At 46.4% G+C, this 24,341-nt stretch overlaps 1 protein-coding gene across 4 annotated transcripts in view; it reads right to left on the reverse strand.

Annotated features, from left to right (window-relative positions):
* ADAM19 (ADAM metallopeptidase domain 19) overlaps window positions 1-24,341 on the reverse strand; it is an 80,358-nt gene that overhangs the window by 7,826 nt on the left and 48,191 nt on the right. For all 4 annotated transcript variants that reach the window (XM_036096237.2, XM_036096239.2, XM_036096238.2 and 1 more), the window contains 14 exons: window positions 22,603-22,674; window positions 18,879-19,045; window positions 16,658-16,742; window positions 15,590-15,729; window positions 13,682-13,859; window positions 11,001-11,090; window positions 7,821-8,016; window positions 6,398-6,506; window positions 4,885-5,089; window positions 4,068-4,145; window positions 3,846-3,954; window positions 2,593-2,737; window positions 1,667-1,751; window positions 1,123-1,347 (listed from right to left, as the gene is read on the reverse strand). In XM_036096237.2, coding sequence (XP_035952130.1) covers window positions 1,123-1,347; window positions 1,667-1,751; window positions 2,593-2,737; window positions 3,846-3,954; window positions 4,068-4,145; window positions 4,885-5,089; window positions 6,398-6,506; window positions 7,821-8,016; window positions 11,001-11,090; window positions 13,682-13,859; window positions 15,590-15,729; window positions 16,658-16,742; window positions 18,879-19,045; window positions 22,603-22,674 — 1,884 coding nt within the window. The remainder of the gene's footprint in view (window positions 1-1,122; window positions 1,348-1,666; window positions 1,752-2,592; window positions 2,738-3,845; window positions 3,955-4,067; window positions 4,146-4,884; window positions 5,090-6,397; window positions 6,507-7,820; window positions 8,017-11,000; window positions 11,091-13,681; window positions 13,860-15,589; window positions 15,730-16,657; window positions 16,743-18,878; window positions 19,046-22,602; window positions 22,675-24,341) is intronic.

Raw genomic sequence — 24,341 nt, forward strand, 5'->3', positions numbered from 1 at the left:
GGGAAGATAGCTTTCTGCTGTTTAAGCTTCTGGTCAGGGGGTCGGTGGGACTCAATTAGGGCCTCCTGAACTGACTGGTGCACTCTCTGCCTCCTCTCCTCAGTTCTGCCCTCTTGCTCTTCTCCCTTCCCCCTCTCCTCTCTCGCTACCAGCCCTTCCCTCCCTTTTCTGCATGGCCAGTTTCCATCCCACCCCTGCCTCAGATAAGAAAAATGGGAGCGCGGCAGCTTCACATCACTGGAGAACCAAACCTGATGCTCTCGGCTCTGCCCAACCATGACACTGCCCCATGTCCCAGGGACCCTCCCAGACCTGGGGCCAACCTTATGGGGTCAGCCAGGACCCCAGAGGAGCCCCTGACCATGCCTAAGGAAAGCAATCCTAGGAGGAAAATAAGCAAGTCGTCTGCCCCACTTGAGGGGTCACCCCCAGAACACATAGGAGGGCTCTGGAAGGCATCAGGCCTGACCCCTGCGAAGGAAACGTGTGTGTCTCTGCTGTGGGAAATTCTGCAAGAAGAGTGGGAGCCATCCGAGCACAGACAGGCCAGATGAAGAGGCTGCAGGGAGGTGACACACTTCCCACACCTCCCTTGACCTGCCTTCGAATTAGCATCCCCCATTTGACTTCCCGATTAGTGGAAGGTACAATTCGGTGGGACAAGTACTATGATGAGAGAAGTACAGGGGCACCGGACTCAGGCTTGGGGGGTCAGAGAGGTCTTCTTGGGGGAAGTGGCCTCTAGGAGGAGATCTGAGGATGAATAGGAGCCGGCCATGCAAAAGGAGAAAAGAGGGTACCAGGCAGAAGACAAAGCATTTGCCAAGACTAAGAGAAGCACAGGGACCTGACAGAGGTTCACTGGGGCCAGAAGGGAGGTAGTGGTCTGGAATAAAATAGGCCAACCCTGAAGGAAATCCTCTGTAGTTTCGGGGCCACCTGGGGAGTCAATTTCTCCATGCTCACTGGTCTCACACTCTGTGTGCTCCCTGCATTTACCAGAATGCAGGCAAGGCGGTCCGCTCCGGCCTCAGAGTCCCATCTTCACAGCCTCTGTCACTCCCTATTGCCGGTGGCCTTGAAAGCACGGCCCTAGTCTAGGGTTGCCGAGAACCCACTTACCTGGGAGAGGATGCAGTTTGGGGCTGGGGGAACTGGCCGGCTTGGAGGAGGCCTCCTGGATGACTCCTTCCTCTCTACTTGGGACCCGGGCCCTGGGGAGCTCCTAGCAGCCCTGCTGAGGTGCATCGGCAATGGCGCAGGTGGGGAGCCGCCGTGCAGATAGTCTGGAGGGGGCCGAGGAGGAGGCTGGGAGGGCTTCCGCAGGGTTTCAGGGGTGTTGGTCACCTGTATGCATAAGACCAGGAATACCTGAGAAACAGGAATCCCCAATATACTGCAAAACTCAGGGGTGCCCTTGCGTGTCCCACTGAGATGGCCAGAGGCCAAAGGGAGGACGTGCTGACCTGCCAAAGCCCCAGGTGCCCAGAGGTCAGGTATAATCTTTAGAGTCATGAGGGGATGTCAGACCAACAGAATCTCTCTCAAGCCAAGAAAGTGCCTTTTATTACTAATCCCACAGGCCCACAGAAGCTCTTAGGAAAACCCAGCAGGGTCCTGGGGGATAAAGGAAAAGCAGCAAAGTTCAATGGTGCAAAGCCCTTACCTTTCGCTTGCCCTGGGGCGTCTGCAACTTAAACGTTGGGTTGGCGTGGCCAGTTCCACTGTTCTGAGACACCCTGAAGGGACAACTAGTAACAAGAATGGGGGAGAAGGATGAGGGGGGATGTTCATCAAGGGTCAGAGCCTGAGTTCCCTCTGGCCCAGCATGGCCAGCAAGCAGCTAAATCCCCCCCACCCAAGTCTCCGGACAAAGTGGGATTAGTTGCCCTGAACCCCGGCTCCCTACGTGTGGAGACACTGTACGGCCAGTGGAGAGCTCTCAAGGAAAGAGAGCGGCCCTTACAAAACAGAGTTTTCCTTAGCACCTTCCCTTTACCCCTTTGAGAACCTTCTCCCTCAAGGAGACACAAAGATGGCACCAGCTATCCACCAAGTCCCTGGTAGATCCAGGTAGGCTTGGGATTTAAAATGCTCTTCAGAACAAGCACAATTTAATAGGGGACTCAGAAATCACACACCCCCAGGATCCAAAGGAATGAATCGCTGCGGGGGGGGGGGGGGGAGGCTTTGTCTTGAGGGGATGTCCAGGCAACCCTATGACTGACTTAAGCTGGTTAGTCCATCTGGGTTGCCTCAGTTTCCTGCTCTTTGAAATGGAAATCCAGACAACTACAAAGAGGACAGCAAATAGATTTCATTTTGTATTCCAACTTGAATTGGTTAGAGGCATTCTGCTGAGGATTCTGAAGTGACCACCAGTAGAGAGTACTTACAGTAAGACCAGCTAGTAACGTGGGCCATGGTGGTGAAGCAAGGCAGAAAGGAAGATGGTGGCATGCATGGCTCACTTGCCTTCTCTGATTAGACCACCACCACCAGGTTTTTGTTTTTGTTTTTTACCATGCTCTGCTTGCAGAAAGCTTTATGACCCATAAATGGACCCAAGCCCTTCATGGCACCCCATCATACCTGAACTGTTGCCTCAGTTTGGAAGGGAGGACTAAGGGCTTGAGTTGGCCCAGTTTGTTGTTCTGTTTGCAGCAGTAGCAGATCAGCATAAGGACCACCAGCACAAACATGGCCGTAAACACTCCGGCTATCATAGGACCAACACCTTCCAGAAACAGAACCCAAGTGAGAAAGTCAGAAGCTGTTTGGGCTGCAGCAGTGGAGTTCAAACACTCTATTCCTGATTCTTCTTCAGATATTTGATTTACGTTTAATTTGTGTTATTTATTTTAACTTAAGAAGTATAATGAAACACACACATTAGGAAACCACTGGGAAACCACTAATATTAGCTTAAACAGTCAGGTCAATTTGCTTTGTGCAGACCTCACAATGAAGCTTCTCCAGCCACTTCTGTTTAATTGAAGAGTCCCTTTTGAGACAAGGAGCTCAAGTTTTATTATTACTTACCACTAGTTTTCAGCCCAATTATGATTTTTCTGGACACAAAGCAACCAACCTAAAATGCTGGGAGGCTGAGACTGATCTAAGACTAGAAGTCTCACAAATAATCCACAGTTTCGTATTTGGTTTCATCAAAGCTGCCTCAGTGTTCTCACAAATTACAAATTTAAATGTACAAAATATATATATACCAGTGACACACTACTTTTATCTGTTTTATATATTGGGGTTTCTTCTCTAAAAGATTTCATTCAAATAAAAGTACCTTGCTCTTAAAAAAAGAAAAGAAAAAAAGCTTGGAAACCAAAGGGCTAGAATCTCCATGATTTACACTAAAAACTGTAAATTTTTCCACATGTCTGTTTCTCCATCTTAAGCTTTAGCTCATCTAAGGGATCTGAACCAAATACGAAATTTGATGAAACCAAATACGAAACTGTGGATTATTTGTGAGACTATAATGTGCCCCAGGTTCATGATTCTTTTTATGTGGCTGAGAAGGACTGGTCACCACCCCACTGCCCAAAACTAGATGAGATTATTCAATAACCCATGATTTCTCTTAATCTCTCCCTCACCCAAGGAGTGTCACCCTCCTCAGTAGAAATGATAAGAGAAAGAGCAACTGAGATAAGCCCCACACCAGCCAGGCAGCCTCAGCGGCTCTCCCGCTTAGATCCCCCTCCTCCCCTTTTTTCCCCTCATCTACAAAATCAGGATAATGGAGCGGACTCACTCTTTGTCTACACCATGTCATCCAGCCCTCCTCACAAAAGTGGGCAGAGCCCCTGAGCAGGCCAGACACTCACCGTCAGGGGGCATGGGCCCACTGTCGATGCTGCCCCCCTGGCCGGGTGTGTTGCAAAAGGGCGGGGCCCAGCCCCGGAAGCAGTGACAGTTCTGGTTGTTGTTGCAGACCTGGAGCAAGGGAAGGGCATGAGGGTCAGCAGCCCAGAGGGCTGCGGTCCCCCACGGGGCCTGTCCCCGCGGATATCAGTGCAGAGGAGCCCCAGAACCCCAGGCACACGCACCCCGTGGCCATTGCACTTCTTCCCGCAGCCTTCCGTTTCAAAGAAGGAGGTGTTCCTGCACTGCCCCTCGAAGCAAATCTGTAGTGAGGAAACCAAACTGTCAGTCCAACGGGAGGGACACTGGGTAGCCATCAGGAGGCTGGGTTTTACACTTAGAACATACAGGACTCAGAAATGCAACTCCGTTTAGGTATTTATTACAGTGAAAAACTAAAAATGGCCTAAAAAGCCAGGACAGGATGATAGTTAACTAAATTCTGCTATTCCTTTTGTCACCGGGGAGAAAATAACAAACACTATATTATTAAAACATTATATTAATATAATAAATATGTTATTACATTCTATATTAATGTGTTGGTTATATGTTTGTTACTTCGCTATATATTAACATGCACTAATTTTAATATTATCCTTAAAAATAATGATGGTGACAGCAGTCAACTCTGCACCAGGTCCTATACCAAGCGCTTCACATGTTTTTTATAATTTTGTTTTCAGTTAACTCTGAGATAGGTGCCCTTAGTTTCCCCAGGCTTCTGGACTAGAGTCTAGTCCATTTCATAAATCATATAATAATTTATGATGAGGACAAAAGTGATAACAGCTAGTCCCTCTAAGTGGTTTACAGGGATCCTCTCATGCAATCCTTATGACAATTCTATGGGGTGGGTCATGCTATTGCTAACATGCTTTATAAAGGAAGCCACTGAGGCTTGGGGAGGCTGCAAAGGTGGGATTGGAGCCCGGACACCTTGCCTCCAGAGCTCACATTTGTCAGTCACTCCCCTCTCCCCTGAGTGAGGCAGGGACTCACATGGTTGTAGCCACACTTGGTCCCGGTCATCACCAGGCCTGGGTCCAGCATGTCCCCCTCCTCCTCAGGACCACGGTAGACATGGGTGCCCCGGCACCGGATCTGCCGCCCATTCAAGATGATGGTGGTGTCGATGGGTACTGCGTTGGACTCCAGCGGCCGGGCCTCAGAACTCTGACACTGGATCTTCCCACACTTGGCATCTCTGAGCCAGAGAGAGAGAGAGAAAAGGAGGTGGAATCAGAGGCAGGGGAAGAGTTGGGGCACAGAAGAGCCTCAGTCTTTCTCGACCAGGAGAGCAGGTTCAGAAGGGAGAGGGGCCAGGGAGCCGTGAGTGTGCTCTAGGGATCCAGCAGGAGAGATCTCATGTGAAACTGGACTTGGGACAGGAAATACGATCCTTGTCCCCAGGTAGATCTAGGCCAGAGAACAAGCTTGAGGAAGTCCTCTTTACTGCAAGGACAACTGCCTGACCTGAGCAACTGCCCCCTTATGCTCCAGCCGCCCCCCCCATGCACCCAGGGGCTGCAGCCAGAAGCCTGGGGTCAGCCCCAACGCCCCATTCGCCCTCGCTCCTGGGTTCAAGTGATTTTTGAGCTCTGTCAATCTTCCCTCGTATACATTAACCCTAAACCATATCACCACCCTTCTTTACTTGGACACCAAGAGTCGGATCTCCCTGCTTCCTGTCTTGCCCCCACTGGAGTCTGATTTCCAAACTCCTCTCAGCCAAAGTCCAACTGGCCTAGTCGTGCCTTCATGGCTTTTCATGATCTGGTCCCTGCTCAGCTGTCCAGGCTCATTTCTCAGCAGCTCCCCCTCGACTGTACCCCAACATCATACTTTAACTAAATCAAACTGTTTTCAGCTCCTCCTGCCACCAGTTTTTCTCTACTCATCTATCTACTCTCCCGTGTACCCACAACATTCCCCGTTCTGCTCAACTAGATAATTTCTCCAGATCTCAGTCTAGACTTAACTTCCCTTGGGACATCACCTTGACCCACTAAGACCAGGTTGGGTGGCTCTCGCCTCAGTTCTGGTATCACATGGTATTGTTAACTAAAAGTCCTGTGTACTCACCATCATATCTGGCATATGGCAAATGCTCAACAGATAGTAGATAGGTGGGTGGGTGGATGGGTGGATGAATAGATGGATGGATGGGTGGATGGCTGGTTGAAATGAATGAATGAATGAATGAGTGAATGATAGGCTATTCAGGTGAGGGTATAATTAGCATCCCACAGAAATGACCCAAGAGAACTGATTCTCTGCCCAACTGTAAGGTCCAAAAGGAAGTGTGGCAGCTTTCTGGGAAGCATTGCCATCCACACCCACCCTCTGACTTCCCGAGACTGAATGGTACATTGTCTAACAATAGGCCTGGAATAGGTGACTGACTCTGACAATTTATTTAAAGGCCCAGGCTGCTGAGCTGGGCGGGAGTAAGGAGAGAGCAGAAACTGCCCTGTCACACTTCATCTTATGGGGTTAGCCCTATGGTCATCACCTCATGTTGCACTTCTTGTGTTCCCCATTCATGTCCTTCCCACAGTTTCCAAAGGTGTCCCCTGCCACATTCACCTTCTCGAAGCAGAGATCAGGAGCAGGCCGGGCTCCTGGGTGGGCAAGAAACATTTATCAGCACACTAGCCAACTTTAGGAAAGGTCAGAAGCTCCCGAAGTGCAAAGCTAGCCCTTGGTAAAGTCATGAGGTTAAGAACGTTTTTGGGGGAGGGAATGGTCAGCTTTTTCTTTCTGTACCCCCATCAGGTTATTCCACCCCCAACTTCTCATCAAGACCTACTCACAGAAAAAGCTTTTATATCCGTTCTTTATACCTTATTGAGGTATTATACCTATGGGTGGTTTGTTTGCTCAGCCTTCACTGTAATGAAAAAGTCATGTCCCATTTCAGATTTTAAAATAGGTAATACATGCACAAAATTTTAAGGAAATAAAGTGTGTCTTTATTTTTCTAAGTAGCCATTCCAGTTCCTACTTCCTCACAACCTGGAGAAGCAGTCACAACTAACAATGTATCTTCAAAAGGTAACTGTATCTCTCTATCTTCTAGATACAATTCTTGTGTATCTTCTAGAGATAATCTAATAAAGAATGGCAGCAATCCTATTCACTGTTCTGCATCTTGCATTATTCACTTAATTTATTGTAGGAGATAGTTTTATTCAGTACATACAGAGTTGCCTCCTTTTTTTACTCGGCTGCAGAGGGGTCCACGACATGGGTGTACCAGGATTAATTTAATCAGTCCCTACTGAAGGCTATCTAGGTTGCTATTGCTATCACTAACACTGCTACAGTATCCTTATAAATCTGTCTTCACATACATGTGTAAATAGAAGAGTAGGGTACACTCCTAACTAGTGGAATGGATGGGTCCAGTGAGAAGCTCCCATGAATTTTGATATCTTCAAATCGCTTTCCATAGGGGTTGTACCTATATGGTTCCCCACATTCTCCACACTACATTATTACCACTCTTACTGTTACAGTTATGGTATTGTAATTGTTATTACATTAACTTTGCAGTCTTTGCCAGTCTGATATATGAGAAATCCCATCTCATAGTAGTTCTAATTTGCTTCCACTTAAAGAGTGAGGTTAAAGATCTTTTCACAGCTAAGGGTCATCTGTATTTCCTTTTCCGTCTCCATGCTCTACCCATTTTTCTGTTGGATTACTCTTATCCATTTACCCACTGTGAGGATTTAAAGCATCAAGGAACTGGTAAGAATACTGCTCACTGTGTCTCTCTGAAGGTCTACCCTGAGTCAAGGGGAAGTAGAAAGGTAGTATCTAGAGATGCCATTTGGAAGCCAAGGATCTAAGCTATGCCAAGGGCCTGCAGGGGGAGGTTGGCTTGGAAATGGTGGGGCAGGAGGAGGGCCATTCTGTAGGAGAGTACTTACCAGGCCCCCACAGCTGCTGGCACTGCTCCTGGTAGGTGAGGCACATGCCATTGTAGCAGTAGGCCTGGCCACCCTCACAGGGGGTGCCGTCCATCTGGTAGAAGTTGGTGGGGCAATGGGGAGACTTGCCCGTGCAGAATTCTGGGAGGTCGCACTGCCGTGCCTGCTCACGGCACAGGGTCCCAGGGGCCAGCAGCTGAACCGAGAGAACAAGAGGGAGAAAACAGTCAATCTCCCGCATGCCCTCGACCCTACCAGCAAAGGTCTCGTGGGCATCCCTCTTGTGGAACAGAGTTTCCCATTTCCAGTATTCCGGGGACCGCTATTTTGCATGGCCTCATTAGCTTAAACCATCATTAGCCTTCTAATATGAATAATGACTTAGAGGTTTTCAAGGTGTTTTCACAAATGCTAACTCATTTCCTCTTCTTAGCCGTTTTAAGAAGTAGGTAAGAATAATATTTATGCAACAATTTATAGTTTACTAAGTGCTTTAGTAATAATGGCTACTTTTACGGAGCTCCCACTTAATGCCTGGTACAAATACTACCTCATTTACTTTTCAAGAGAGTTCTAAGTAATATATAATTATCCCTATTTTACAGATGATGAAACCTGAGGCAGAAGAGGTTAAGCAAGGTATCGGAAGTCTGCTGGCCAGTAAGTGGCTAAAGAGCCAGGCCCACTAATATATATACACACAAATGTGCGTGCACATACACACACACACACTATTCACACAACACCCCTGAATTTACAAAGCACTTGAGCAATAATATATCCCCATTACTGAGCCAAGCACTGGGCTAAGCTACACATACTGATCCCATGTGAGCCTCACAATATCCACGAGGCAGATGCTGTTATTTGCCTCTTTCTGGAGATAAAAATAACCTGATCAATAGCACAACAGTGGGGAATGGTAAAGACTAAGTTTCCCGTTTGAGTCTTCCAGTCTCTCTGGGTGGTCAGTGTTATTAACACTCTTCCCATTTTACAGATAAGGAACCTAGACTCAGATGGTTAGTAGGCTGCCCCAAATCACACTACCAGGGCTTGAACTGAAGGTTTCAGACTCCAAGCCTCATGTCTCTGCACACACTTCTCTCCAGAGGATCCTTTCTGAGACCCAAACTGAATGGACATTGTCCATGCTTATTCTCAGGCCACGGTCGAAGCCTAAAAGGACCCCACCGGGCACAACCTCCACGGGGAGATGCCAAGTCTACCCTAGAGTGAAACCAGATGGTGAGTTTCCCCAGGCCTGTAAGGAAAGCTACATCTGAGAATAGTGCCGTCCCTACTCCCAGGTGACCCCATACCACCTACAAGGCCTTCCCAGGAGAGAAGGCAGAGAATGGGCCCATCTGAGCAGCTTGCTAAAAGCATGGAGCCTCAGTTGCAAGGGTGGGCACTGGCCATGTGTGGAGGAGGAAGATGCAGGATGCATCTCTACCACCAAAGGACACACCTGGAGCCAGTCTGCCTGGGTTCAAATCCCAGCTCCTTAACCAGCAGTGGGGCCTGGAGCAGCTACTTAACCTCTCTGGGTTAGCACAGAGTAATAACCTTCTCATGGGATTGTTACAAGGACTGCGTTCAAACAGAGCACTTGAACAGTATCTAGCACATAATGAGCACTTAGCAAATGGCAGATGGAAGCATAGGTCCACAATTCCTACCAAAACTTTGGGGCCAGATGGGCTTCAGACTTTTCAGATTTCAGAAAGTAGACATTACATATATGTACATACATGTGTATGTATATACATTCATACATTACATATGTATATTATATGACCCCCCCCAGCAAGGCCTGGGGTTATACTTTATAATCAAACACATTAATTTTTCTGCAACAAAACAGAAATATTCACTTTAAGTGTGTATTTTATTTTATTTATTTATTATTATTATTTTTTAATCTTAGAGTTTGTTTAGATTAATTCATGAGACAAAAAAATAGAGGCATAGAGATCAAATTGATCAGCCAAGGTCATGTAGCAAAGATCAATCTCAGGTTTGTTCATTGATTTATTTGTGCAACAAATATTTATCTCACCAGTATGGAACAAAAGTTCCATTAATTTGGCCAAGTCTACATAGAATGGTTAGAGCCAGAGTGAGAACTAGGCAAACAAACGGCAATAACAACAAACACAACCACAAAACAAAGCCCTGGCTCCCACCTGTTAAGTGTATCTTTTTAAAAAAAGAATATCATTATGTCAATTCCGGTAAGATTTGCCACCAAATGAGTTAAGAATTTTTTTTCCAGTTTTTAGAATTTTCTGAATTTCAGAATTATAGATAAGAGGTTGTGAAGCTATAGTAAGATTAGTAGCAATATCTTCCACCTCAATACTAGGACTGTAGGCTCCAGAGGCAGGCAAACGTGGTTCAGCCCCCTCCCGGCTGTGTGGTCCTATCCCCGCCGAGCCCCAGTTTACTCCTCTTAAAGTGAGGATGTTAATATACATCTCATGGGACTGTTGCGAGGATTGAATGAGCTAATATATATAAAATTCTCTGCATAGTGCCTGGCATCTAATAAGAAGAAGTCCATTAATATTAGTCAAAATTATGACGATTATTATTATGAACTCCAAATAAAAGCAAGCCTACTCTCTCTGGACACTTCTTAAAAAAAAAAAAAAAAAAGTCTTCCATAAGACAAAATCAGAGAGGGAGACAAACCATAAGGGACTCTGTGAAACAAACCGAGGGTTGCTGGAGGGAAGGTGGGTGGGGAGGTGGGGTAAATGGATGATGGGCATTAAGGAGGGCAAGTGATGTAATAAGCACTGGGTGTTTTTTTTTTTTTTATGCAACTGATGAATCACTGAACTCTACCTCTGAAACTAATAACACACTGTATGTTAATTAATTGAATTTAAATGAAATAAAATAAAATTTTAATAAATAAATAAATAAAGTCAGTCTTCCATCTTCCAGGTGGCACAGCCCTCTAGGATGATTTGAAGCCAGTGAGGCATAATATAGGAAATAGTAAACTCTGTCTGAGGGGCCGGCCCAGCTGCATGTTTCTGAAATTTTGCCGCCGTCACTTCCCAGAGGGATGGAGGCTGAATCTCAGCCATCAGCCCTCAGCAGAGCACTGGGCTGTCAGGTCAGAACCCTGGGGTTCTGGGGGGGTGGGGTGGGAAAAGGGCCTCTTACCTTACACCGGTGACAGCAGGCGCCATGGGCACACTCAGCCCCTTCCTTCAGGGTGCAATTCGAGGCATTACAGCATGGGTTCTCACATTCCTGCAGAGGCAGAGGGTATGGTCATAGGCTCCTGGGGCAGCAGAGCAGGGAGACAGGACTCGGGGCGGGGGGAAGCCCTTCACCCGCCTCCCACACTTCCCCACCCCTGCCCCACAGGCCCCTGGGGCCCAAGCTCCCCAGAAAATCTTTACCAAAAAATTCGCTTTGTAGGTTTATCATGAAGGTCATGTATATTTATCACAGAAAACATATAAAAGCACAATCACCAGTCACATCACAACATAAACACAACTACATGTTGAGTGTGACTATTTACCCAGGCGTTTTCCCTTTCACATATATAGACACATACTTATTTTACAAAATCATAGTATCCACACTGCTTTTTAATTTAATCTAATATGTATGTTTCTCCCTGCAATCCCATATTCTTCAAAAACATGATGTTTAGCATAATATTACACTATAGAAGAGTTCTGGGATTTGTTTTTCTCAGCCCTATCAATAGAACGTCCAGAGACCATGTCTTCTACACTCTGGGCCTTTTATCCCATAAGAAAAGGCCATGAAAAGCAAAGGCCAGGCTGGAATAACTTCTGAGTTCAGAAGTTCTGCTCTCACCATCTGCTGCTCTTCCTCACCCTTCACTAGCCTGGACCTTTTTGGAACAGAAGGTCTTTAGGGGTTCCATGCTCCCCTCTCTTCTTCTTGCCTTATGGGTCCTGACTTGCTGATGTACAGCATGAGATTTCAAAAGATGATGAGAGACGCCCCCCCCCCATGACTCTGAGTGTCCTTATCACACTCCTACTATATTCATAGGCCTATCCTAAACCATGTCTTGACAATGTGCCAGGCCCCATGCATAGGTCCATCACAGCCTTGTGAGGCACAATTATTCCCATTTCACAGATAGGGAAATGGAGCTCAGACAAGTCCTATGCTGGTCAAGGCACACACGCAGCAAGTGCTGAAGCTGAATTCAAGCCATGTCTGCCTGCGGCCTGCCCAAGCTTATGAACCATATCCTAACCTTAACTGCCCAGATCTGGTCTGTTGGAGAGACACATTGCATGCCCGACTACAATGCCCATCCACTTGTTTCCCCTAAGAGAAGGAAAAGGACACTTTCCTTCCATTAATCTCCCACTGTCCTAGGCTCCAGGCAGACCATGTTTCCTCCCACTTCAGGGTGTGGCTTCTCCTCTAGCTGAAATGTGCTTTCTCTCCTTGTGCTCCTCAGTAACTCACAATTTCGCCTGCAGATATGGGGTCGGAAGTCACACTCCCACCTCACACTGCAAATGTTCATAGCACGTATCATTGGCCCTCCTAAGCCTTTACCACAGATTGTGCTCATACACTTCTGCAATTATTTGGCTACTGTGTGTTTCCCCCAGGAGATAATATGCTCCACAAGGACAGGAACCATGTCTATTTTTGCTATCCATCCTATCCCTAGCACCCAACATAGTGCCCCACACTCACTAAATATTTGCTGAACATAAGCCAACTGGCTGAGCCCACTCATGGACTGCTCCTCAACTCCACTAGACCCTCCATGGTAAGAGGGGACAACTCTCTCCTTTCTCTTGAGTCTGGACTGATCTCTCTGAATTCATGGTGGTGGGGGAGGCAGAACCTTTCACTAGTTTTTGTTTTATTATGAAAGTTAGGTGCTGATATTAAAGACAAAGATCAGGGGTGCCTGGGTGGCTCAGTCAGTTGAGCAGCCCACTCTTGATTTTGGCTCAGGTCACGACCTCAGGGTCGTGAGATCAAGCTCTGCGTCGGGCTCTGCACTGAGCATGGAGCCTGCTTAAGACTCTCTCCCTTTCCCCCTGCTCCTCCCCTGCTCTCTCTCTCTCTCAAAAACAAAAAACAAAAAACAAAAATCAAACCATATAGAAGGTTTTAAAATCAAATAGTCTTATACATACCCTCAGTCTCCCCTTCACACAGTTGACTGTTTTGCATATGTTAATGTACATATTTCATCCTTCAGAAAATAGACATGAAACTATCCAGTTCTGCTTTTTGCAGAACAACACACATCTGCCAAAGATGACAGCGCTATGTTGCATGCCCACCACTCATTTTGAAGATCAGAAGGAAGGAAAGCAGCTTGAACACAAACAGTTCTGTTCATTCTTCCTGTAGGTGCCCTTTCCAGACCTAACAGTACTTCCTACATCCTCTTTCAATCATCTCTTCTCCAGCCTAAATAGCCCAAGCTTGTTATTTTAAGCCTCCTCAAGGCCCAGGTTCAAGTTCATATATCCAGCTGTGTGGCCTCCGGAATAAACTCCGTGCAGCTGGAGGACCAAGGAAGCCATCTGTAACTCCACTGGGGAAGAGATGATGGGTTTTGGTTAGACGAGAAACTCCCAAAGAGAACTCCACCCTGACCTGGACACCAACAGTGCCAACCTCAAACTGAAAGAGTCTGCAAAAATGGTCCATATTGAAGGCTTACTCTCCACATCTGATTTGTGATGGGGTCTTTGATAGCCATGTGTATGTGGGAAATGCCTAAGACTAAGAAGTATTCAGTTGCATTCTCTTTGACTCTAAGATTTGAAACCAGTGCCCATTCTTCCCTTCCCACTAGCACTACCATGACACCTTACCTCTTCCTCCCCACAGTCACATTCTTCCCCATCTTCCAGGTACCCATTCCCACATCTCCGGCCTCCATAGAGCGTCCTGGTGTCTGGCATATTGGAGAGACACATCCCACCGCCTGACTGCAGATACCTGTCCAGCTCCTTCCTGTTGCATCCATTGAACACTCTTGGAAAGGGATGCCTGGCAGGGAGTAAGGTTAGAGTTAGTTGGTAATCTGAGCATCAAGCAGCCAGAACAGTCTCAATCCTGCCGCCCATGAGGCTGATTCCACCTGGACTCAGACCCCCACAGTCCCATGCACACACTTTCTGTCCCACTAGAACATCATTGATACATTATCTTACAATTCTTTCTAAGCACCCCATTATGTTCTTTTCTCCCTCACTGTGCATGGAGGAGGTATTTGAGAATCAGAAGCAGCAATTCTTGCCCTTTGTAGGAAAGGGTGCAATAAATAAAGGGTAATTGAATATGTTAAAATAGGTTTCCTGAGTTTTAGAGCTGAATAAAATACTAGCCAACCCAAACTTTTCCTGAAGCTGATATTAGATGGAGATTTTCTTGGAACAGAAGAGCAGGCCAAAAAAAAAAAGGAAGCCAAGATCATGGGTTTAATTTCTTCATTGGGCCAGGAATCTTATGACCTCTATTCTAAGGATACAGGCAGCACTCCAAACTCAACCAGCAATTCACAGATGCATAGTTTTATCATAAGATTATGAAAGGTCCTGAGTTTTACTATTGGAAAAAAAGAATCAGAAGTCATACATTCTCTAACAGCAGGTCAGTACCACAATTTGGGTCTATAAAGGAAGAGTTATCCTCTTCCCAATGCTCTAAACCAACTAAAGTTAAACACTGGAGGGTCCCTTACAGTTGTTAGGTCTGTCACAAGGAATTTGTGGCCAACAATTTTTAAGCTACTTTAGTAGTTTATATTTGCTTATAGTTTAAAAACAAAATGGAGTATTACTTAATATAACTCTCAACCATATGACTATAAATATGCTTTTCAGATTGAGAGAGAAAAGGATGGACTTAACTGTGAGCTCTTAGGGATTTGAGCGTGACCCATGGAGTTGTATCCTGCATGTCAACATCATCCTATCTATGCCACAGCCAAGAAGCGATGAACAAACACTGGACACTGGAACCCCAAGAAAGTTGCATTTCCTCTTAGAGACACTGAAACAGCATTCCCTGAGAAGCATAAGCAGGCTCTAATGGTTTGGAGTAGAGGGAACACAAATTCCTACCATGATGCCTTCCAAAGAGTGACTCAAGTCTTGGAAGAACCCAATGCTCTCTGCTATATGAGTTCAGATACTAAATATTAAGAGTTGTGACTAAGAGTTGTGGCTGTTACCAGAATTTCTTTCAAAGGCTCTGGTTAAAAAACCCGTCACAGATACAGTAAGACGTAGCTGGCTTTTCTTGTTCCTCACGGTAAATGCAACCTGTAAATTCCCTGAGGAGTCACTATGTGGGCATCGTTGCTCCCTGTCCTTTTCCTTGTTGTGTAGGCTACATCAGAACTTTGAATCAGCACTGACCAAGTTCCCTTGGGACAAAAGGGAACTTAAGGATTGGGGCTGTTCAAAATAGGTCCTCTTCAAAAATTCGTGAAGTGAAAAAGACACATGTGGTCAGGCCAATTTTACAGCTGAAGACCTTAAGACAGAATTAAGTATACCTAGGGTTCCACCAGCACCAAATTGCCTGCTACAAACCTAGAGCTCCTTGCACACATTTGCTTTCTTGGTTCTCTTCCAATTTCTTTGTTGTCAACCGCATTTCTCTCCAAGGCCCCCAAGAGAGGGTAACAGAGGCTCCTAGGGCCAACAGGGAGGAACACTTGGGTTGTACTGTCCTCACACACTCTGCTCTCCTCACCTTGCTGCTTGACTCACCCGGTGGCAGCTGCCATGATGCACCCGCCGTCAGCCGCGCTGGCCGAGCAGCAATCCGCAGAATCATGGCTCATGCCGAAGTTGTGGCCCATCTCGTGGGCCATGGTGGCAGCCACGCCAATGGCATTCTCAGAGTGGTCCTGCCCAAGGAGAGAGCTCAGGTCAAGAACACAGCTCTCCCTACTCCCTGTTCCTGTCTTTTCTTAGCCAGGCCTCACAGCTGCCCACTGGTTCCACCATCAGTGCGCCCACAGACTCAGTGACGAAAGCCTGTGCTTTTAACTGTCATGCTACGTCTGTGGATAAATACGGGATAAAGAGGTGGACAGACAAATGGAGAGCAGGCCTCCTTGACATCTACTTCACAGGTTAGAGATGAATAATCAAAACAGTCCCACAAAGCTAGAGAGAATTTCAAAAGAAGACAATAATTTCCTAACCATGACTTTGAGACAAGCTCTTGTTTCATAATGATATGCATAATAACATAAAACCGAGGATAAAAGATATTTTTTTATTTCTATTATCTTACTATTCTCCAGCCCTTGGTTTGAGAGATGAGAGATGAGAGAGATCTAGTGACATCACTAGATGTAATGTAATCACTTCCAGGGTTCTCCTGAGCTTGAAAATTGGGGATAAACTATAATAAATGAAAATTTATCCCTAGGTACCTCCATCTCTTAGAACTTAATGACTACATTTTATTTATTTATTTATTTTTAAAGATTTTATTTATTTATTTGACACAGAGAGATACAGCGAGAGAAGGAACACAAGCAGGGGGAGCGGGAGAGGGAAAAGCAGGCTTCCTGCTGAGCAGAGCCCAATGCGGGGCTTGATCCCAGGACCGTGGGATCATGACCTGAGCTGAAGGCAGATGCTTAACGACTGAGCCACCCAGGCGCCCCTTAATGACTTCATTTTAAACAACTGCCTGACTTGATGTCAAGGTTTTTTTCCCTGCAATAATAAGTATAATTTTTTTTTTTTCCCCACAAAATGACCTCCTGTCCCATGAGGCAGTTTTCTGCCTTCTACAGCATCAACATACTGGTTGAGACGCACCATATTGACTCCTCCAGACTGGTACACAGAGCACATGGCCATGAGGGGGGCCAGCCCGATGGTGGTGCCGTGGAAAGACATGCCCCTGCAGGAAGGAACAAGAGAAGGTCATTCAGATGGCAGTTGGGAGGGCTGTTCCACTGTGCCTGGGAACAGGTGGCCATCATGGAGTTCCTTGGCCCCGCTGACATTCCTAGATCCTTCCCAAGGAGAGAGACCCTGGTGTTCTAGGCCAACTGGACAACTTCCAGGTCACCACACCTCTCACTTCCTCTCACCTACTCTTTCACTGCTCCAGAGAAATAGAAAGGGCAAAAGGTCATTTTTTCCCACAGTATGCCCAGAGCCCCATTCCCTGGAAGGAAATGGGCAGGGCTCATAAAGCAGCATCCCATTCCTGCTGCAGAGGAAAAGGTCAGAGAGGGAGGGGCCGAGGGGAGAGTGGCCCAGGTTCTGATGCTGAAGTGACTCATGACCACTTCCGTCAGCTGCCAGGGGCCTGTGCCATATCCCCGGCTGTGTGGTATGCGTATCGGGGCGGGGTGGGGGCATCGGGCAGCAGCTGTGGGGGCTGATGCTTCATTTCCACATCACTCTGGGGCCAAGGAAACAGATGTGTCCCATCAGGAGCCTCACAAAGTGCAGCTGGGTGCAAAGATGAGCTGTTTCTGCTTTTGTTTTGCAATTGTGATGCAAACCTGCCAACAGCCAGCTACATTCCCCCAGTTCAATCCACCCCTCTCTCAGCTGTATCCATCCAGGGCAGAGGAGAGGGGATGACTAAAACATCAGTATTCTCCTGCATGCCACAAACATGGGATTTATTGAAAGGATCTACATGGAAATGCATTTTGCGGTGCTTTCAGAGCTCCCTGTTTGTCTTCTCACCTAGACCACAAGACCTTTGAGAGCCAAGATGGCCTTATTTCTCTGGGGGTCACCAGAACTTAGCATAGTATCTGACACATAGAGGGCACTTAATAAGTGTTTGCTGAATTGAAGGCAGATTCTTCTTCAGAGAAACAATGTGCAAGAAAACACATAAAATATATGCAAATCTCTAGGAAGCCACACAGGTCATTTTATAAACTTAGACATGGCCCTAGGGAAGTCTTACTGGACACCTGGATTCCAAGCAGGACAGCAGGCTTCCAAAGTTCAGGCAAAACCCAAAAATTTCCTAGGTGAACATACCATTGTGAAATAACCATGCCCAGATTTTTGGTACAGTTATTTCCCCACTTCTATTAAAGATTTTTTTTTTTTTTTTTTTGACAGAGACAGAGAGAGAGAGTGCACAAGCAGGGGGAGCGGCAGGCAGAGGGACAGGGAGCAGCAGACTCCCCACTGAGCAGGAAGCCCGATGTGGGGCTCGATCCCAACACCCTGGGATCAGGGCCTGAGCCGAAGGCAGATGCTTAACCAGCTGAGCCACCCAGGCGCCCCTCCCCATTTCTTTTAAAGAGTGAACAAATGTTTAACTGATCGTTGATTCAGAGAGATTTTTTAGGGAACAAAAGCAAAATGGTTTTACTATGTATGGGCCTTTGGTTATAACTGTCTCAGAATACTTTTGGAAGTCAACACTAAAAACACCAGATATTCACCCTCCACCTCCGGGGGACTTCAGGTACCACCCTGACCCCCAACACTATCTATTCTTTTCTCTCCGGGATTGAAGAAATTCCGGCACAACTCCCCCGACCCCCAATGTCTCCCTCCCAGCCAACCCACGGTTCCTGCACTATCTGCCACTCAAACCAGTTCAGGCACTCAGCGCTGAGCCCCTGGGGACAAAGTGAAGGGCAAGCTAAGTAAGCTACTGCTTTGGGAGATGAGCATGCGTACTACAACGTAGCACCATGAAGACCAGAATGAGCCCCTTAGAAAGTCTGAAGTGACGATCAGTCACTTCCCACATACACACCCAACTGTTTCAGATGTACAACGGAATATGTATAAGTCTAAGTTTCTCATCTAGATTGTCAGCACTGCTTGGGGTTGACTGAGAGTCTATGACTCTCAGGGTTTTAATACTTTCCTGGGTGTCTTGGGGGCAGAGCACATGCCTCAGAAATAAGGGATTATCTGGACCAGAGAGGCAGGATGGCTGGTACCACCAACACTGAGCCCCGGGGGAAAAAGGCAGGGAGTGCACACACTGCAGGCGGGGGCTGTGCAGCCAGGCCCGGGGAAACACACATGCACACAGGCCACGTACGTGATTAACTGTGCGTTGTCATGGTTCTTCTGGGTGAGCAGCTTGCGCCTCCAACTGAGAAATGACCAGAGAGTAGAGTAGGGGTTCTCCGAGACTTCACACATATTCCCGTGCGTCCAGACTTCCAAGCCCACGAGGGCAATCCGGATGTTCAAGGATCGGTAAAACTGAAAGCGCACACAGGAGAGCCACTGCATCGTCTGTCAACACCGCCCGACGTTTACGTGCCCCTTCCTAACCTCAGCACTCGGAGCAGATACCAGATTGCTCTGCGGCACATGCCTCCCAGGGCAGGGAGGCAACAGGGGCTGCAGGTCACATTTTTCAGGAGGGAGCAGTGAGATCCTAAGATGCGCAACGTTCTGGAGGCAGAGCTGGGGTCACTCAGTTTAGAGGAAAGAAGACTGAGACAGGACAGGACACAGACTTGCTTCCGCACGTGGACAGGGCTCTCATGTGCAGACAGCATCAGTGCTGCTTCTAAACTGCTCCCAAAGTGGGGCGTGACCACTAGGTACGACAGACAGGAAGACCCGTTTCATTTTAAAATAGGAAAAAAAAAAAACACCCTTGTAACTAAAGTTAGTTAGAAGTAAGCTCAGAGCTAAGCTTTGCTGCTGCCTGTGATAAGTACCCTGGACCCAGCTGTCCAGCACAGTCCTCTCTCCCAATTCCTTACACGGTACTTACCTTTTTTATACATGTCTAAAAAGTTCTCTTATACAAAATTCCTCTTGTATGTTGAGGTATAATTTACATATCATAAAATCCACCCATTTGGGGTGTACAGCTCAATATCTTTAGTAAATTTACCAAGATGTAAAATGATCACCCCAATCCAATTAGAGAGTATTTTCATCATACCAAGAAGGTCCCTCATGTCCATTTACAGTCTTTTCCCATTTTCACCCCCAGACCCAGGCGATCACTAATCTACTTTCTGCCTCTACAGATTTACCTTTTCTAGACGTTTCCTCTAACCAGAATTACATAATATGTGGTCTTTGTGTCTGGCTTCTTCCACTTAGCATGTTTTTGAGATTCATCCATCTCATGGCCTATACATCAGTTTGTCGTTCTTTTTATTGCTAAATAGTATTCCGCAGTATGGATATGCCAAATTATAAATGGATGCGTTATTGCGTGCGGTCTCCCACTCATTTTGGAAGTACATGGGTATACATGATATACAAGTAGACAGACATGCTTATTCTCCAAAGTTGCCTTTCCCACCACTGGAGGTGTTCAGGCTTTGTCACGAATGTCCCAGACAGGTGGCCAGCATGAGGCTGCAAAGGTCCCAGATCCCCTCTAGAGTTTTGTCCAGAGATCCTGAAATTCTATAAATAAGACCTGACTCTCGGGTTCCTTCGGACTAGAGCTACACCTGACCTTTGTGACGTGGTATCTTTCATCTCATACACACATAAACAGGAAGAGGGTTTTCTTTAGAGCTAAGTACCACTGGAAGGCATAGGTTGAAGGGATTCTTTGACTGGCCTACCCTAGAGATTACTGAGGCAGTGACTCTGAAAACAAAATTGCACGTAAACCCAGGCCACGTGAGCGGAAGATACCATCTTAATCCAAAATTGGCAGGTACTGCAGCAGCTAAAAACAACAATCGTAACATCAATGTTTATCGAGCACATTCTATGTCCCAAGCACGGAAGCTTAGAAAAGTTCAGTAACTTGCCTAAAGTCTCAGCAGGAAGACGGTGGAGCCAGGATGAAGGCCCAGGTGATCAGATCAGATCTCAGAGCCACTCAAGACTCTCACTGCTTCAGTGCTGGTGTATTTACACATCCAGAGAATCATCTTGCCCCCAAGAAGCTGCGGTCTCAGATGGGCTCCAGATTCCGTGAAATAACAGTTGATTGCAAAGGAAATTTTGATTTTCCCATTTTGTGCCAGGTCAATCATTACAGAAAATAAAGGGTTTGGATTCCAATTTAACTTGCTTCATGAGGGAGCTTTTAAGGACTTAAACTTGGCTTTTTCACAGTTAAGGAAAAACATTTTTGGATTGGATTCATGATTCAGCAAATTAGTGCAGTTCATTCCAGTTTTAGTTCAACAGTTCAGTTCAAGTAGCTGGGTCAGCAAGCCTCAGAAAAGTGCCTTCCTTCACCCCAGCCACAGCGACTAAAATCAGCTGCTCAGAAGAAAACCAAGACGACTCGCCAGAAGGGACCAGCTAAGCAAGGCCAGGGGCTTCACATAAGGGCTGAGGCATAATGTCGCCTCTCTTCCACTTTTTGTCAGCACCCTTGGTTCCACCACGCAGACCAGCTGGAGAGTTCACAAAGGGGAGACCCAGCCAAGCTTCCCACCTGCTGGGTCTCCAGAACAATAGACGTCATGTGGGTGAGAACAAGGTCTGCCTCCTGTGTACCCCCCAGGAAATGAGCTTGTCTTGTTTTCCCAGATGTTGAGTGTTTGGGATGTAGGATCATTTAAATGTTATTGTTGAGTGAACTGAGAGCTAGAGAGAGGACTGAGCTGTGTCCCTGGAGGCCTTCCTTCCAGGAAATGCTCATGACTTTCACCTGTTATCGGTGTTTCCAGAGCCATCTAGGGCAAAACAAAAACATAGACTACAGACTCTCCCGCCTGATGACTTCAGAACACTACCAAATTTGCTTGTAAATCCATAAAAAAAATATTTGATGTCTCTTCTTTATTTTCTAATGTTTAGAAAAAAATAATTTCCCCTTTAGACCTGGGATCCATGAATCCCTAACAGGCCCAGAGGTAAGCGGCGGAAGTGCTGTGAGTGCCCTGAAATTGTACGATAAATATTTTCAGATTCTCAAAGAGACCTGTGACCTTAAACATATTAAAATCTGTTTTTAAAAACTATTTACTACTAGGCTATCAAGAGAGTACTGTAATTTAAGGTTATCCATTCTACTGCATTTTGCAGTGTAACAAATACTCTGTTTCATATAAACAGAGTTATTTCTGAGTCCCAGACCAGCCTGTTCTAGTAAAATTCAAGAATTTGGGTATTTCCTAAGGGCGTGTTTTAAAAGGGCCTGATCTAGGAGAGTTAACCATTCACATGGTCTTTGTAAGAGATAAATAATTTTAGAACCATTTTATAGACGAAGGCTATACAGATCGGCCCAAAACAAACCACTCAACTTCTAAGGTTCTCTACCTTTCCCATGCTGACCTACCTCAATTCTCCCCCAAGGCAGGAAACTTCTGGGCTTTATACCTGGAGAGAACCTTAGAGAACCTTAAAGCATTCTTAAACTGGGCTCTTTTCACGTCCTAGGTTCCCTGGCGGCCATTTGCAGGGGTGAGGGGAAGGAGCAAGAGGACAGCCCTCTGGATCCTCACCCCTGCTTTGGTTTAAAGAGTCTGTTTTTATCTGACTTAATATTAGACATTGGCATAAGATTTCATTTAAAACAAGGGTTCCACCAGAAAAATGAAAATATTGAAAGCCATTGATTTAAGCCAGCCCCTCTACTTTGTAAATTAAAAACATAACAAAACAAAACTGCAACCCAAACAAGGTAAGTTCCCTGGCTAAGGTCACATAGTTGAGGGCTTTGTCATGACCACCCTGAGCCTCTATGGCATTGCTATTGCCTCTCCGAAACTGGCTGGGGTGACCAATCCCTGAGGAAGCTCAGGTGCCATGCCATGTCCTGTCCTGTGGCCCCTCTAAGGTGCTGGCACCTTTCCCACAAAGTACACACCTGGTCTCACCTTATCAACGTAATTGGCGATCTCCATGAGCTTGTGTTTGGTGGCGTCCTGGTCGTGCCGATTCTTCTGAAACTAAGTGGAGCAAGCAGAGCAAGGTGAGGCCCCAGAACCCCTTCCTGGACCCCTCCTGTGCCCCATTTCTTGTCTTTCAATTAGCTTTTATTTTCTCCAGACTCCTACGAGCAATTATTTTTATACAATTTCCTCTTCCCCGACCCCCTCCCCATGGTGCCAGCTCAGGGAGGGCAGAACCTGGGTCACATTTATCTTGGTATCCCCAGCTGCCAGTTCAATGCCAGCACACAGTAGACGTGTCATAGATGTACAGTAAATTGAATTCTCTTCCTCCAGCCCTTGAAGTCAAACCTGCTCTCCTGTCCTCCAAATTACCAGGTCTCCTGCAAACTCTCACTGTGGCTTAGAAGTGGGACCAATCTGATCCTTGCATTGGTCATCACTCCAACATGAAGCCATCATCACAGGGATCTCACGAGGCCTCCCTACATGTGATCAATCAACATTGATCAAATTGCTGCTAAAAGTCTACCATGTGCAAAGCATTATGCTTGGCACTAGGTAGGACACAGTGTGTGAGATCCTGGTACTGGCCCAGAGGACCTTGCATTAAAACAGAAAGAGAGGGGCTCCTGGGTGGCTCAGTCGGTTGAGCATCTGCCTCTTGGTTTCCACTCAGGTCATGATCTCAGGGTCATGAGATCAAGCCCTGCATCAGGCTCTGCACTCAGCAGGGAGTCTGCTGGGAATTCTCTCCCTCTCCCTCCCCCCTCCCCCTGCTCGCTTGCACTCTCTCTCTCTAAAATAATCTTAAAAAGAAAACAAACAAAACAGAAAGAGAGCCAGAAATAATAACAATGGCAGATTCTGTATTTAAGGAATACACAATTAAAATGGCCACATAAATAACTGCAATGGGAGGCCACATGAATGACACACCTGGGTGCTGGCAACCAGGACCGTAAGACCTTGGCAAACAGGCTTTGTCTGGCATGCCACTCGGATCGATTGGCAGTGCCTTCTACAGTGAGAAGAATTCCGAGACTGCATGGGGTTCAGCAGGAAAGAGTGCTGTGCTCGATTATAAATGTCTGCCATGGGTACTGGTAGGGAGACATTTCAGTATGTAGCCTCGTATTGATCATTCCTGCCTGAAAGGGAATACATCTCTTTCAGCTGCAACGATGAAGGGAAGCTTCACAGTGTAAAGATAAAATCTGCTACAACTGCAACCTAAATTTGCAAATGATGGGCATGTCCTGGATGCTGCCATCGTTACAGAGAATCTGGGTACCCATCTGATTTACCTTGTACACACTCTATACGGTTCTTCAATTCCAACCCTTCACATCCTTCCTCCATCCCAACCCACAAAAATATTCAAGCAAGAATCACAAAGAACAGCCAGATAAAACACCCTGGGATATCTGTTGGGATGAGAGTGTGGCTGGCCATGATATAGGGAAGAAAACCGCCGTGTCTATTCTCCCACTGCTTTTGGACTTCTTGGGCTTCTTTGGAACCATCAATCATCTCACTTTCCCATTGCTTTCTAGAGCCCAATTTGATGCAAAGCCTTATGACTTGGACCTATGACTTGTGAATCCTGAAGTTTCTCTTTATAGAGTCGTCCCATTTCTAAATTGGTCTCACTGCAGAGAAAGGGCTGCAACATTTACTGAATATTTATTAGAACATCAGAGTCAGAGGTCACTGTTTTTCAA

Source organism: Halichoerus grypus, chromosome 2, assembly GCF_964656455.1.
Source record: "Halichoerus grypus chromosome 2, mHalGry1.hap1.1, whole genome shotgun sequence".
NCBI lineage: Eukaryota > Metazoa > Chordata > Mammalia > Carnivora > Phocidae > Halichoerus > Halichoerus grypus.